The following is a 12,651-nucleotide window of genomic DNA, read 5'->3' on the forward strand; positions in this document are numbered from 1 at the left end:
TTTTTTTTAATATTTGCTTTTAAATTAAAAAATTGGGTATTATTTAGTACTAAAACTTGAATTATAATCTACAGTTTGATACCAAAGTTATTGACTTAAATTCATGAAATAGTAGTTCAATAAAATTTTGAATGCGAGTCAACAAATGCAGTGACATGGCCTTTGACCCGTTGTTGATAGAGTTAATTGCCCAATTAATCACATGATACACTGGTCTTGGTATCATCAATTTCGTATCTTACAATATCCCTTTCACCCGTGACCTGTCTCGAAAAGGTTAAGGTGTATTTCCTTCTCCTTTTGGCCTGTGAGCATCATCAGTTTGATTTATTTGTCATTGATGTTTCATGAACTCTGTACCATTCCATTTATGTTCTCCTTTATGTGGATCGAACTTTACCAAACATTTTTATGGCGAGGGAGGGTAATTCCTCCTTCTTGCTGATTTCCCTTCTTTCTATTTCCCACCTCTATTCCTAGTCTGATCTGGATAGACTTCTGTGTCATGTTCGTGCTCTTTATTGTTTTATTGCTCACATGGTTTCCTTCTGTAATAACTATTCCCACTTTTTCAGTCCATGGTAGCTAGCCTCTGTTCGTGATCTCTTTCCTTCCACCCTTACCAATTGGGTTTGGCTTTTAATATGATTGGCTCATTCTTCCTTGTCTCCTTCTTCCCATAACTTGTTCCTGGTGTCTTCCCATCAGGTTAGGCACCTTCCTTTTTCCCTGCCATCTCCTCTACATTGTCCTTTGGAGGAAATTCTTCAAGCAGGTATGTGGACCACTCCATGTTCTTTCATCACTAACTATCTGCATCGTGTTGATGTTTCTTCCTCATTGGTTTATCATCTTCCATCTGTTGCCATTCTTCAGACTTTGGTGCGATAGTAACTGGGTAGGTTTTCTTTCTTTTGTTATATATATATATTATTTTCAGGGGCCTGTCTCATGTTTTGACCACAATCCCACTCTGGTGTCTGTCCAGGTATACTTCACTCTCTTACTACTGTACAGTCAAAACTTGCACTGTAAGGCCATGTTGACTTAACAAATGCACACTGTTCATTACAATCGCATAAACTAGTAGTTGGGGGTGTACCACAAGATTGCTTGTAGGTTATTCCTTGCAATATATTTGCTTTTTCAATATGCCCGTTCCAGACCGTACTAACCCTTGGACTTCATGGATAAAGCAGAAGGGTATTGCTGCCTTCAAATCTACATTTGAAAATGTTACAATAAAAAATTAATTTTCTCTCACTTTGAACTTTTGAATTCCTGGATAACTTATTAACAGAACTTCCAGACTTGGTCTATAGTGAGTTCCTTGGGCTTGGCTATTCTTGTTCGTGTACCAGTTGCTGAACGATGACACCTAAGCCATTTGTATCCATAGTTGTCTGGTTTCCAGTTTTGAATCAGAGGGTCGTGAAGCTAATGAACATGAGATTTGTCACATGGTTGATTAACAGCCTAGATCTTGTTTTTGTAGTGATAAGGTTCATGCTCCTAAAGCCTCATTCGCATTCAGAAGAACTGCATGGGATGACATTTGAACACCCAGTTAAAGGATTCAAATCTGATGGAATATGGTGCCCACAGTTGTCTGAAAAGTCTTTGTATGCTGTGGTTGTTTTTGAAAATGGCAATCTGTAACATTTACAAGGGGACTCTACTTCCTTTTCTCCAAAGCCTGGATTTATCTCTGCTGGCCACTCATTGACTTCTAAGATACGGAGCTTAGAAATTATGTTTGGAATGGAATTAGAAGTGCCTGGCTGTGACCCAGTTGGTTCAATGGAACAAGTTAGTGTGAATAACCATTGTTTCATATTCTTTATGATGCTGGTTAAAAATTGACCATGATTGATTGAAAAAAAATCTTATTGTTATATATCAGTGTTATTAATGAAACTTCATTTCCTTAATGGCATTCTCTGCTTCTAATGCCTTTTTTGCCCTTATGTTCCTTCATTGCTTCTAAAAACCATATGCTGCCATGAATTAACCTTTCTGCATAACCTATATTAATATTCTTTTTCTGTAAGGCTACTAAAGTGCTTAACAAGAAAGCTAAGTTAGAAATATTAAATACACCAAAATGGGCCGTATTTTATATAACTGGAAACTAAGAATATATTGGTTACTGTGTAATTATGGTTAAATAGGAAACAAGATGCTCATAAGCTCTTATACACTTTTACACCTACACTGCTAAATCAAGTGAGGTAACTAACATTCAAATACCTAACAAGTTTACTGGATTGGATCAGACTGTATACATCCATATTGTAAATATTTTCTCTCACTTTTATATAGTACTTTAGACGATGCTTGTTGCAATTACTGTACTACAAACAAGCTGATAAACTCTTCCTAACCAGGAAACGTCTAATGCCTAGCTTGGCGATTCATTGCTTTGTTTTGAGATGTTTCTACTTCAGCTGCTAACAGTAAAATAAACGTAGGAAATGGTTGTGAAAAGATTGGGAGTAGAAATTCTCAGGAGATTTACTTTGGAATTTCGTGGTCCATACTCAAAAGTCCTGACAGTACTATTCATTTTGTTTCGTCAAGTTTCTAAGTCAGTTGCTAACAATATAATAACTACAGAAAATAAGTGTGAAAAGGTGAGAAGTATAAGCTCTGACCATAAATTATTTGGAACTTTGTAATCAATACTAACAGAACTACACATTTTATTTTGCATTTTGTAATGTTTTCTTTCATTATACTTTGATAACTTGCCTACAACCTGTATGAAAGGGTTAATGATTCTTTCTTCTAGAGGTGAGCAATACTTCACAAAGTTTAAAATTTGTAAGGTCAGATTCGCTAGAAATAGTGAAGTAATGGTATTCTGGCAAAACAAAAAGTAAGGGAATGTCGTTCCCACACAACTACACCACTGGTTCCAGTCTGTTTGACTTGAATGGGACATAGCACATTACAGGTACATCTTTCTTACTCCTATTCATCTGGAGGTCGGGTTCCCGGTTTGATATACATAGATGTATATGATATATCACTCTGCTCACATGTGCTCTGTTCACAGATCGGTGGTGAAATTATTGAAACTGTTATATGTTGTGGTTCGGATCACTGTCCAACTTGTGTTCACTCCCATCGGGATGTGCTCCTCACAATTTTACACCCAGATTTGCCACACTTTTTCCACATCTGGGCAAAGAGGATACCTGGTACAGAAACAGTACAGTCTCCCATGTATAATCCTCTTCTTAGAGGGTTCCCTCATTTGTGTGTCCTTTGGAAGCTTCTAAATTCTCCCTCACACCTGTCCTTCAACCTATTCAAAGTGGGATTCTAGCTATGTATGTGAGCAGAAGTAAGGTACCTTGTTGGAAGTTATAATATTCTCATACTGAAAATATATTTCTGACAGGTACCTACTTCCTCCCCTTCCCACCCTCCTCATTATCAACCGATGCTTCAGTTTCTGCCTAAACTAGAAGTGATAATTAGGTATAATAGCATAGAGGGAGTCACATGAGTCATGTGGGTGTGTAGCGCTTCTATAGTAGAGGCTTGTCACATGATAGTTTGCATGTGAGAATCAGTTAAAGCATGTGAATTGAGGTGTGCATGGAAATGAAAGGCTTGTGGCATGCAAAAAAGTTTTGCAAATAAGGGCATCACTGAACAAGAATAGCTATGTATATGAGCAGAAGTAAGTACCTATCGGAAATACATTTTCAGTATAGGAAAATTATAACTTTGAGTATAAAATAAAAAAAACACACACACATATATATATATACCTGTGTTTTTTACTTTTCAAAATAATGTTAACAAAGTGTAAACATACCTGGTTGTTCTGCTGTAGGTTCTAAAGATTTTACCAGAACTACATCACAAGTGAATGTAAGTTACATGGTTATTGTTTTATTTTATTTAAGGTTTAAGGAAGGTACTTAAATTTTGTGACTGGAATTTCATTTACATTGTAATGAATTTCAGTGAAAACAGATATATAAGTTAACTAATTGTCTATGACAGAAGTTGATTCATTAAATAATTTATTTTGGGGATCTAGAGCATTCTTATTTAAGTTTACTATGTTTGTCCTTGTTATATATATTTATCTGTTTTGAAAGCATGTGTTTAACATCCATATACCCAGTATATGTGTAGTCAAGAGTCTCTGATAATATCTTTTAAAGTAAGAAACGTTTGTAAATAATATTTAAAAATAATTTGTATTTCTTATAACATGTTAGTTTTTTGGTAAAATTATCAGATCATACTATTAATATGATTTATTAATACATAAATATTACTTTGATGAATTTTTTTTAAATTGAGTGGGGGTGCCATATGGAACTCTTAATACATTATTATACCACTTACTTCATTAATTAGATGTACAATCTTCTTGGGGATAAACTTTACAAATGTCTTGTATAAAGGCATCAAAAAGTTTGGAACATTTTTTTTCATTTTTTTGGTAAACCCCAAAAAGCCATTCCCCAATTTTTCTAATACACCCCTTAAAATAAACCCTTTTCAGAATCTTTTTTATCCAGGCAATTCTACAATTTTTGGGTGGGGGTGCCATATGGAACTCTTTCCTATAAATGTACCATGCATTTCACATCTTCTTGTAATATTACAGAATTGATTCTGTATGTGTACATGATCCATATGACACATGGTGAAGAAAACCATTAAGATTATCTCATTCTAATTGTTTTTGTTCCTTTGTCACTCTCAAGCACATGATGCCTGGGAAGATATTATGATAATACTACACATTGTGCAATGATGTCGAGAACAGTGTCCTCCAATGGTAGGTCAGGTGATGTCTCATGTAACAACCTCCCTTATGTTTCACTTGGTTTGACTAAACTAACAGTAACATAGGTATCTCACGCATACTAAAAATATTGTGTTTTAGATGTTTTGGTATGTAATACTATGATCCCTTAGTTAGCTTTCATTCTCTCTCTCTCTTCCAAGCTCAAGTTCTCAGTTTGGTAGGTGAAATTTAAAGTCCTTCTTTTGTAAATAGTAATATCTCCTAAAGTTTAACCTGTAACATTAATTAACTCTTATTATTCGATGACGAGGAACCCACTTTGAGACTAATAATGGCTTGAATGGGTAATGAAGAAAAACTTTAATATAACTTTAACATAACAGCAAACGTACAACGTTTCGACAAGATTTTTTCATCATCAGGTATAAAATCTAATAGAAAAGCTCAGAATAATCTGTATACCATTGCTTGTTTCTTCATTTTGATTTTTCTTTTTATCTCGTTTATGTTGTAACTGTAACTTCTTCTGTTTTCCACTGAATGGGATTTTCTTTCTGCCTTGAGGCATTTACGTAGACTTGAGCTTTAATATCTTCGGCAATATGAAATTCTGTTAAAAACAAAAAGCTTTCACACTCATACCATAGTTCTTGATTTTCAACAACATAACAAACTACAGTCCCAATTGTTTCTAGATTAAAAAACAAACACACAGGTAACCGTCTACACAGTCTGATATTAGAATAAATTATAAAAGGAAACAAAGACGCTACATCACGTTGTAACTTGCTGACCAAATCTAAAGGCTAAATTAATTGCCTAATTAATTAATTAATTACTAATTAATTCTAGAACATTTAGAAGAAAATTTCGAAAATTTCTGTTGCATTTTTTCCTACCACGAACTTGTAGTGAACTTGCACGCACACACACACAATATTCTAAACTAAGACTAGTTACAAAGTTTACAAGCTTATTTTGATGGCCTAAAATGGTCTACTACATTCTTCTTAAAACTATCTGTTTCACACTAATGCAGTGATTGAACTTAAAACTTTATCAGTATTCCTCTTTCTCTAGCATCTGATGCTTACCTCTGTAATAGTCAGTAAAACATAGTTAGAACTATAATTGACATCTTAGTGGAGAAAGTAATACTGCAAATCCAAGCAATTAAGATGTTGAGTAACCTGAACAACTAAGAACTTTCTTGATCAGGTAAATTAACTTTACCAAACAAGAGCTAGTAGACTGAGACCCTCAACTTCACCAAGCAATTTTGTAGGAAAAAACAATATAACCAATCAGTTCAAACTAATTTTAACTTCAGGACAAGCAAAACACTAAAAAAGTATTCCTATCAGGGGCATCACATCTCAAGTAATGTTTTTTCTCTTAGCCTTGTACCCCTTCCTTTAAAAATGTAGAAAATGCCAATACTTCTAGGCCTATGACTTAGACCAATCAAATACTGTATCATATAAATTATGCGAATATCTTTTAAGTTATAACATATGATATAAAAGTAATTATGTTTAATGAATATTTCCTCAACACTATAATAAAGAAATGGGTAATATATCAATAATGACAGATAAATTTTGTTAATAAGACAAGCAATCGAACAAATGGGATTGTCTTTTTTTTTGTTGTTGTTGTTAAATGATAATAGTCAACTAATCTTGTTAGTCAGTCATATGCTAAATTACTATTATACAGCACTACACTACTCCCACTTACCTAATATTTAGTAATAAGACTAACTTTAACTTTTAAGTATTAGTGTTATGATTAGTGTAACCAAGCATTTTTAACTTTCAAGTTTAATTCTTGTCATTTGTAAGAAAATGGATTTTGGGTAGCCCCAAGAATAATTTGGTATTGATAATCCTAGTATTACTACTAATACTATTTTGTATTACATTCTACGCAATAGGATAAGTGGTAGTCTAACAGTAATGCCATACTGTAGCTTCCATAAGTGTAACTTACATCCCATACTATAACAAGTACTGAGTAGTAGCACTATCACTTATAGTTATACTAGCAATACTACGTAGTTTTACTATTACTAATAAAAAATTAATAGTAATAGAGCGCAAAGCAAGATTAACTAGTCAAAAGTTTCTATGTGGTATACCACAATACTTTACAACTCTTTAAAGTTTAAAAGTTTCTCCAATTTTGTGAATGCAAGTTCCAACACAAAGTGAATTCCGAGAACTAATAATAACATACTCGAATAGATATATATTTTGCATTGATGGTAAAAAAAAAAAACACGTTAGGCCTACTGTTTATAATAACATCACTGCTAAAATTTTAATTGTGTTTATAGCACTTTTTTTCTGTTAACAATGTTGTTAATCTCTTAATAATAGCTCTAAGTTACTTGTTCCTAAAAAAGGCTAATATACAACTTACAACCCACCACGCATGTGCACTTACAAACTAAAATGTGTTTTTTTTCTGTTGACTGCAGTATGGGTTTTTGACCTTTCACTATCTAAGGTTTGTATTAAGCATCTTGTATAAAAAGCATGAAATTAGTTTTTATTTATTTTTAACAAAACCATGGACGCAATAGTTATTTATTATTTTGTATTTTCAACAAAATCGACACCTTGTGGGACACATATGGGTTAAACGAACAGATCCGAAAACCCAAGGTTCATCCATAGCCATTCCTAATTTAGAACTGTTGATCAGAGAAACACCAGCCAGATAGTAGCACCTGACGCCGACAAAGATATTCTTAACCAAATATCGCAAATGACTTTCACGGTCATAACGGCTCTACATCTAAAATTGCAGACAGTGTTTAGTGGCATATCATGAATCGATCCCTGGACCTTCCGATACCAAACCTTGAATATTAATTAATAGATCTCCCCTGGCCACCTACTAAAGCAATTGAACACTTTAGAACGTTTTCAACACTCCCAGCATCTTATACTTACTTATTTAAGGGTAAATGTTCGCCCCCTCCCAACCCACCAAAAAAAGAAAAGAAAGAAAGATGCACGATACTACACATATAAAAACATTTTCTAATCCATAAACGTGGATTGACGACACCAAAATGCTGGACAAAGCGCAAACAGCCCTTGATGTAGCTTTGCGCTAAAACAGAAGATATAAAATTATGTTTTAAATTACATAGTAATTTATTATGTAAATCAAGTACTAATGTGAATTTTTTTGAGGATGGCACCATTCCTTCCAAATTGATATTTTTGTTAACAGGTGTTATTACAGCAAAACGTAAAATGCAAAACTGGAAGTTTGTATGGACCTAATGAGCCTCTAAAAGCAATTTTGGTGAAGATCCATCCATACACTGCGAAGTAGTTACATGGACATACAACAGACAGTACTATTATATATATTCTATTTAGAGAATATAAACAAGATAAAACAAGTTAAAGCTTTGTGATATTTTTGTTAACAGGTGTTATTATATTTTTGGAAAATAATCTACCAAAGGGCAAAGCAGAACAACATAACTACATCATACGAAAACAACTAACAAACAAATACAAATTTGACTACTAGATGGCGAAAATAATAAAAAAGTTAATGCACTTCTTGTTTCTCTGTTTGTAATTAAGCATAAAGCTACACACTATAACAAAACACACATTATTGAAAAATGGTCCTCCAATGGCTCAGCGATAAGCATGTGAGGACTTTTAATAACAAAACCGGAGTTCAGTTCCTGTCGGGGGTGGGGGGACGTGGGCATTTCAATGTGCAGCTTTACGCTTAGGTTAGCAAAATATTGGTAATTCACGGGTGTAGTCAAAAACATATAAAAGGGTGCTATTTTTGAAGGAAAAACGGAATGAGTGTCAAAGCCATGCTGGGGTATAAGGAGGCATGCTTCCTCCGAAAATGGTATCTGAGGCTGTTTTTACACCTTTTAAAAATGTTTTGTGCATATATGGATTCAAATTAGGAAGTGCAATCACACCCACATCACTTTCTTCCAACGCACGTGCACCTATATGAAGATCAATGGCCCCCCAGTATTATAATTTTTTTTCAAGGCTATATGTTCATTACAGAATTTAATAATATGTTTATTTCACTTTGACCAAACTTAAGAAAACCTCCAGTATTTAAATATAAGAAAAATAGTATTCTCAAAAAAAAATTCAGATTACCAGCAAAAAAACAACAAACAACAAAACCAAACAAATAGTTTTAGAAATGCACAATAACTTATTAAGCAATTAATTTTATTTGACATATCTTAAAAGCTTCAAGTATGAAATCATTATCACCGTAAGAAGGATCATTTTGGGAAACAAGGAATAATAAGACAGAGTTTATTCTTCAACTAGCTGGAGTACCCGTCCCCTGGACGAAAGTTTTGTAAATTCGTGATTAATGAAAGGTTATCATAGGACATAAAAAATTGCTTCCCTTATATGCAATTGTACAAAAACTCCCATAAAAATTGCAAAACAAAAAATGTCAAGGCACAAGTTTGCACGCATCTCCGCATTGACCCAACAAACCTTCATGACAAATTTGGTGAAGATCCATCAACAGGGGGCGAAGTACTGGTAAAAAAAAAAGAGGCAAAAACACCCATAAAAACAGCAAAACGTAAAATGCAAAACTGGAAGTTTGTATGTACCCCCGCATGGACCTAATGAGCCTCTATAGCAATTTTGGTGAAGATCCATCCATACTCTGCGAAGTAGTTACATGGCCATACAACAGACAGTACTATTATATAGATTCTATTTAGAGAATATAAACAAGATAAAACAAGTTAAAGCTTTGGAGAAAACGCACTTATTACTCCTGTAGTAACATTTACTGATCTTAAATGATATTTATTGAACATGGGGGGGGGGGGTCATTTCTATTCATGGTATTTCTTTCTTTGTTAAAACAGTATTCTTATCGTTTCTTAAAGCACATAGTGATTTATATTCTATTGCCTGGTATCTGCTACTTTTTATGATTGTAGAGAAACACGAAGGGCCACTTTTAATATTGATAATCAACCAAATAAAGTTTTTAGCGCATTTTTAATCGGAATGTTTACTTTTTAAGGATATTAACCACTAATTACTAAATTGAAGCTACACGATGGCCATCTGCGCTAGCCGTCCCTAATTTCGCAGTGTAAGGGTAAGGCAGATAGTCATCACCACTCACCGCCAACTCTTGGGATACTCTTTTACCAACGAATAGTGGTATTGACCGTCACATTATAACTCCCCCAGCGGAAAGGGCGAGCATGTTTGGTGGGACGAGGATTCGAACCCGCGACTCTCAGATTACGAGTCGAGCGCCCTAACCACCTAGCCATGCCAGGCCGTAAAGTAAGTATTAGCTATGGAACAAGATCTAACAACTAAATAAATAAATTCCATACTTTGAGAAATCTTCAACATGACTAATACATCTTTCCAACTTTGATTCAGCTTTGGGCATCTACCTTTTCGTCAGGATATAAACCTCGTTACATTCTACCTCGTTAGAACTCTGACTTTTCAATTTCAAAATCACATTGCTTTTTCATCTTGTTTCTGTCTGACTTCAATTTCTCTCACACAAACTCGTGGATGGTATTGATTGTGTCCCAAAGATGAATGGTATATTCTGTAAAAAAACATTTCGCGCTCATCATCATCGCTATGGCGACCAGAGTGTATCCATTAGCGCCATCAGTTTCTTAAATAAATGACCCATAACTTCAATCTTTGTGGTTTTATATCTCATCATAAAGTGGACAGGTCTTGTTATCAGGTTTCTTGTCTCTAATGGTTAGCTCGCCGATCATTACGTGGTCGTGTTGTTTCATCTTTCCGTCTGAAGGAAGATGGAAACCCGTTGTCTCGGTTTTCTTGGTTTTACTATTTCATTTTGGCAATGGATCAAATATTATAACACGATGTTCTACGAAACCCTACTGATATTTCAATATATTATTTGCTTTATTGCTATCTTTATTTTTACAACATAGATTGTAGTTTTGGTTGTTTGTTGTTAAGCGTAAAAGCTACACAGAGGGTTATCTGTGCTTTTCTCACCGTGAGTATTGAAGTCCGATTTTTAGTGTAATAAGCTCTCAAATATTCCGCTGAGCTATCGGTGGGGAAATAGATTGTAGAGTTGACATCATTGTCCAATATCAGCACATCCAGTTTATAGGAATCTTTCTTCCTAGCTTTACTAATGTCAAGGTTACTAGCTGTAGAAAGAATGTGAAGCTTACGCACTGCTTTGAACGATCTGTATGTTAGTAATTGTATTTCAATTTCAACGGCATCTCAGGACACCTGGTTTAAATATCCAGACCAGAGACCCCTAAGGTCTAAACATAGCCATCCCTAACTCAAAATTATTGACCAGAGGGCGGGCAAACTGTTATCATGACTTGTCCCCTAAACGGTTATCCTTAACCTAATTGCGAGATTGCATGTCATTTTCATAACGCTCCCGTATTTTTAAGTGTGGAATGTGTTCATTGGAATATCGCCCGCTCGAACCTTGGACCTAGAGATCTGCAGCCAAGCACACTAATCATTAGTCTATGTTCGACCCTGTATTGTAGTAACAACTGAAAAAGATATATGTGTTTTCCCATTTATTTAGACTGTGGATGATAAAGAGATCTATCTGCCAAGGTGATTTCTTGCTTCAGGATTTATCTACTCTAACATTAGTCTACAATTTTGGTATCTTTAGCCTGCATGATACGATTTTGTTTATTGGACCATCTAAGTTCGTGAGGTTATTATTAAAACACTTTCAGCTGATATTTTTTTAGATGGTTAAAGTAATCTTCGCAATACTCGTTATATTCATTGCGCCGATAACCATTTCTAATTAAAGCCTTTTTCAACAATGATTTATCACTTTCAAGGCTTTGTTCAGAGCAATTCGCAAAACTTCTAGTTTGGAGGTTAACTTATACTTTCCATTGTTACAGTCACGGAAAAACAATGTCTTTGTTGACCACAGTAACAGAAACTTTTACTCAGTATTATCCCAGTTTACCTGTAAACTCACCCCCAGCATCTGTTTTTGTGAATTATTGAGCATTTCTAATTCGTTATTCATTTTTATTGCCCTCCCCAGTGGTACAGCGGTATGTCTGCGGATTTACAACGCTAGAATCCGGGGTTCGATATCCGTGGTGGGCAAAGCACAAATAGCCCATTGTGTAGCTTTGTGCTTAATTACAAACAAACAAACATCCTTATTGCCTTTCTCTTAATTTATATTACATAAGCTCATATCCATTCATCAACGTAATTAAACGTTTGATTATTTTGGACATGAAGTGTGAATCTGGATCCAGCCCCCATCATGGTCATTCATTTGTGGTTTATCATTATGTTCGTTATGATCGTCACTTTTCTTATGTATGTTCATGGCGTTAAGTTATTCTGTCGTTCACACGCCCCCCCCCCCTAGTGGTTCCGCGGTAAGATTGAAGGCTTATATGATAAAAATTTGGGTTCGGTACCCGTGGTGGGCACAACGCGGATAGCCAGTTGCGTAGGTTTGTGCCTAAACACAAACAAACAAAATATTCACTACAGCAGTGAGTGCGTAATTCTATGTGACTGGTCCTCTGGTGGGACAGCGGTAAGTTTACAGATTTATAACGCTAACATCCGGAGTTCGATTCCCACGGTGGACATAGCAGCTAGCAGATATTCCAGTGTTTGTTTTCTTTGTAAACAAACAAACAAATCCATGTATCTGAATGTCTTATCAATTGTCCTTTGTCCTTCCTTCATTTCTGATTGTCATTACAATTGTATTATAAAGTGTTTGTTTGTTTTTTGAATTTCGCGCAAAGCTACACGAGGGCTATCTGCGCTAGCCGTCCCTAATTT

At 34.9% G+C, this 12,651-nt stretch overlaps 1 protein-coding gene across 7 annotated transcripts in view; it reads right to left on the bottom strand.

The window, feature by feature from the left end:
* Window positions 1-12,651, bottom strand: part of LOC106457521 (guanine nucleotide-binding protein-like 1) — a 37,568-nt gene that overhangs the window by 20,881 nt on the left and 4,036 nt on the right. The window contains exons 1-2 of one of the 7 annotated variants that reach the window (XM_022383487.1): window positions 7,229-7,327; window positions 5,243-5,390 (exon numbers count right to left, since the gene is read on the bottom strand). In XM_022383487.1, coding sequence (XP_022239195.1) covers window positions 5,243-5,348 — 106 coding nt within the window. In that variant the 5' untranslated portion in view covers window positions 5,349-5,390; window positions 7,229-7,327. The other 6 variants (XM_013916949.2, XM_022383490.1, XM_013916946.2 and 3 more) reach the window with 6 other exon arrangements.

Source organism: Limulus polyphemus, unplaced genomic scaffold (genome assembly GCF_000517525.1).
Source record: "Limulus polyphemus unplaced genomic scaffold, Limulus_polyphemus-2.1.2 Scaffold341, whole genome shotgun sequence".
Classification (NCBI taxonomy): domain Eukaryota; kingdom Metazoa; phylum Arthropoda; class Merostomata; order Xiphosura; family Limulidae; genus Limulus; species Limulus polyphemus.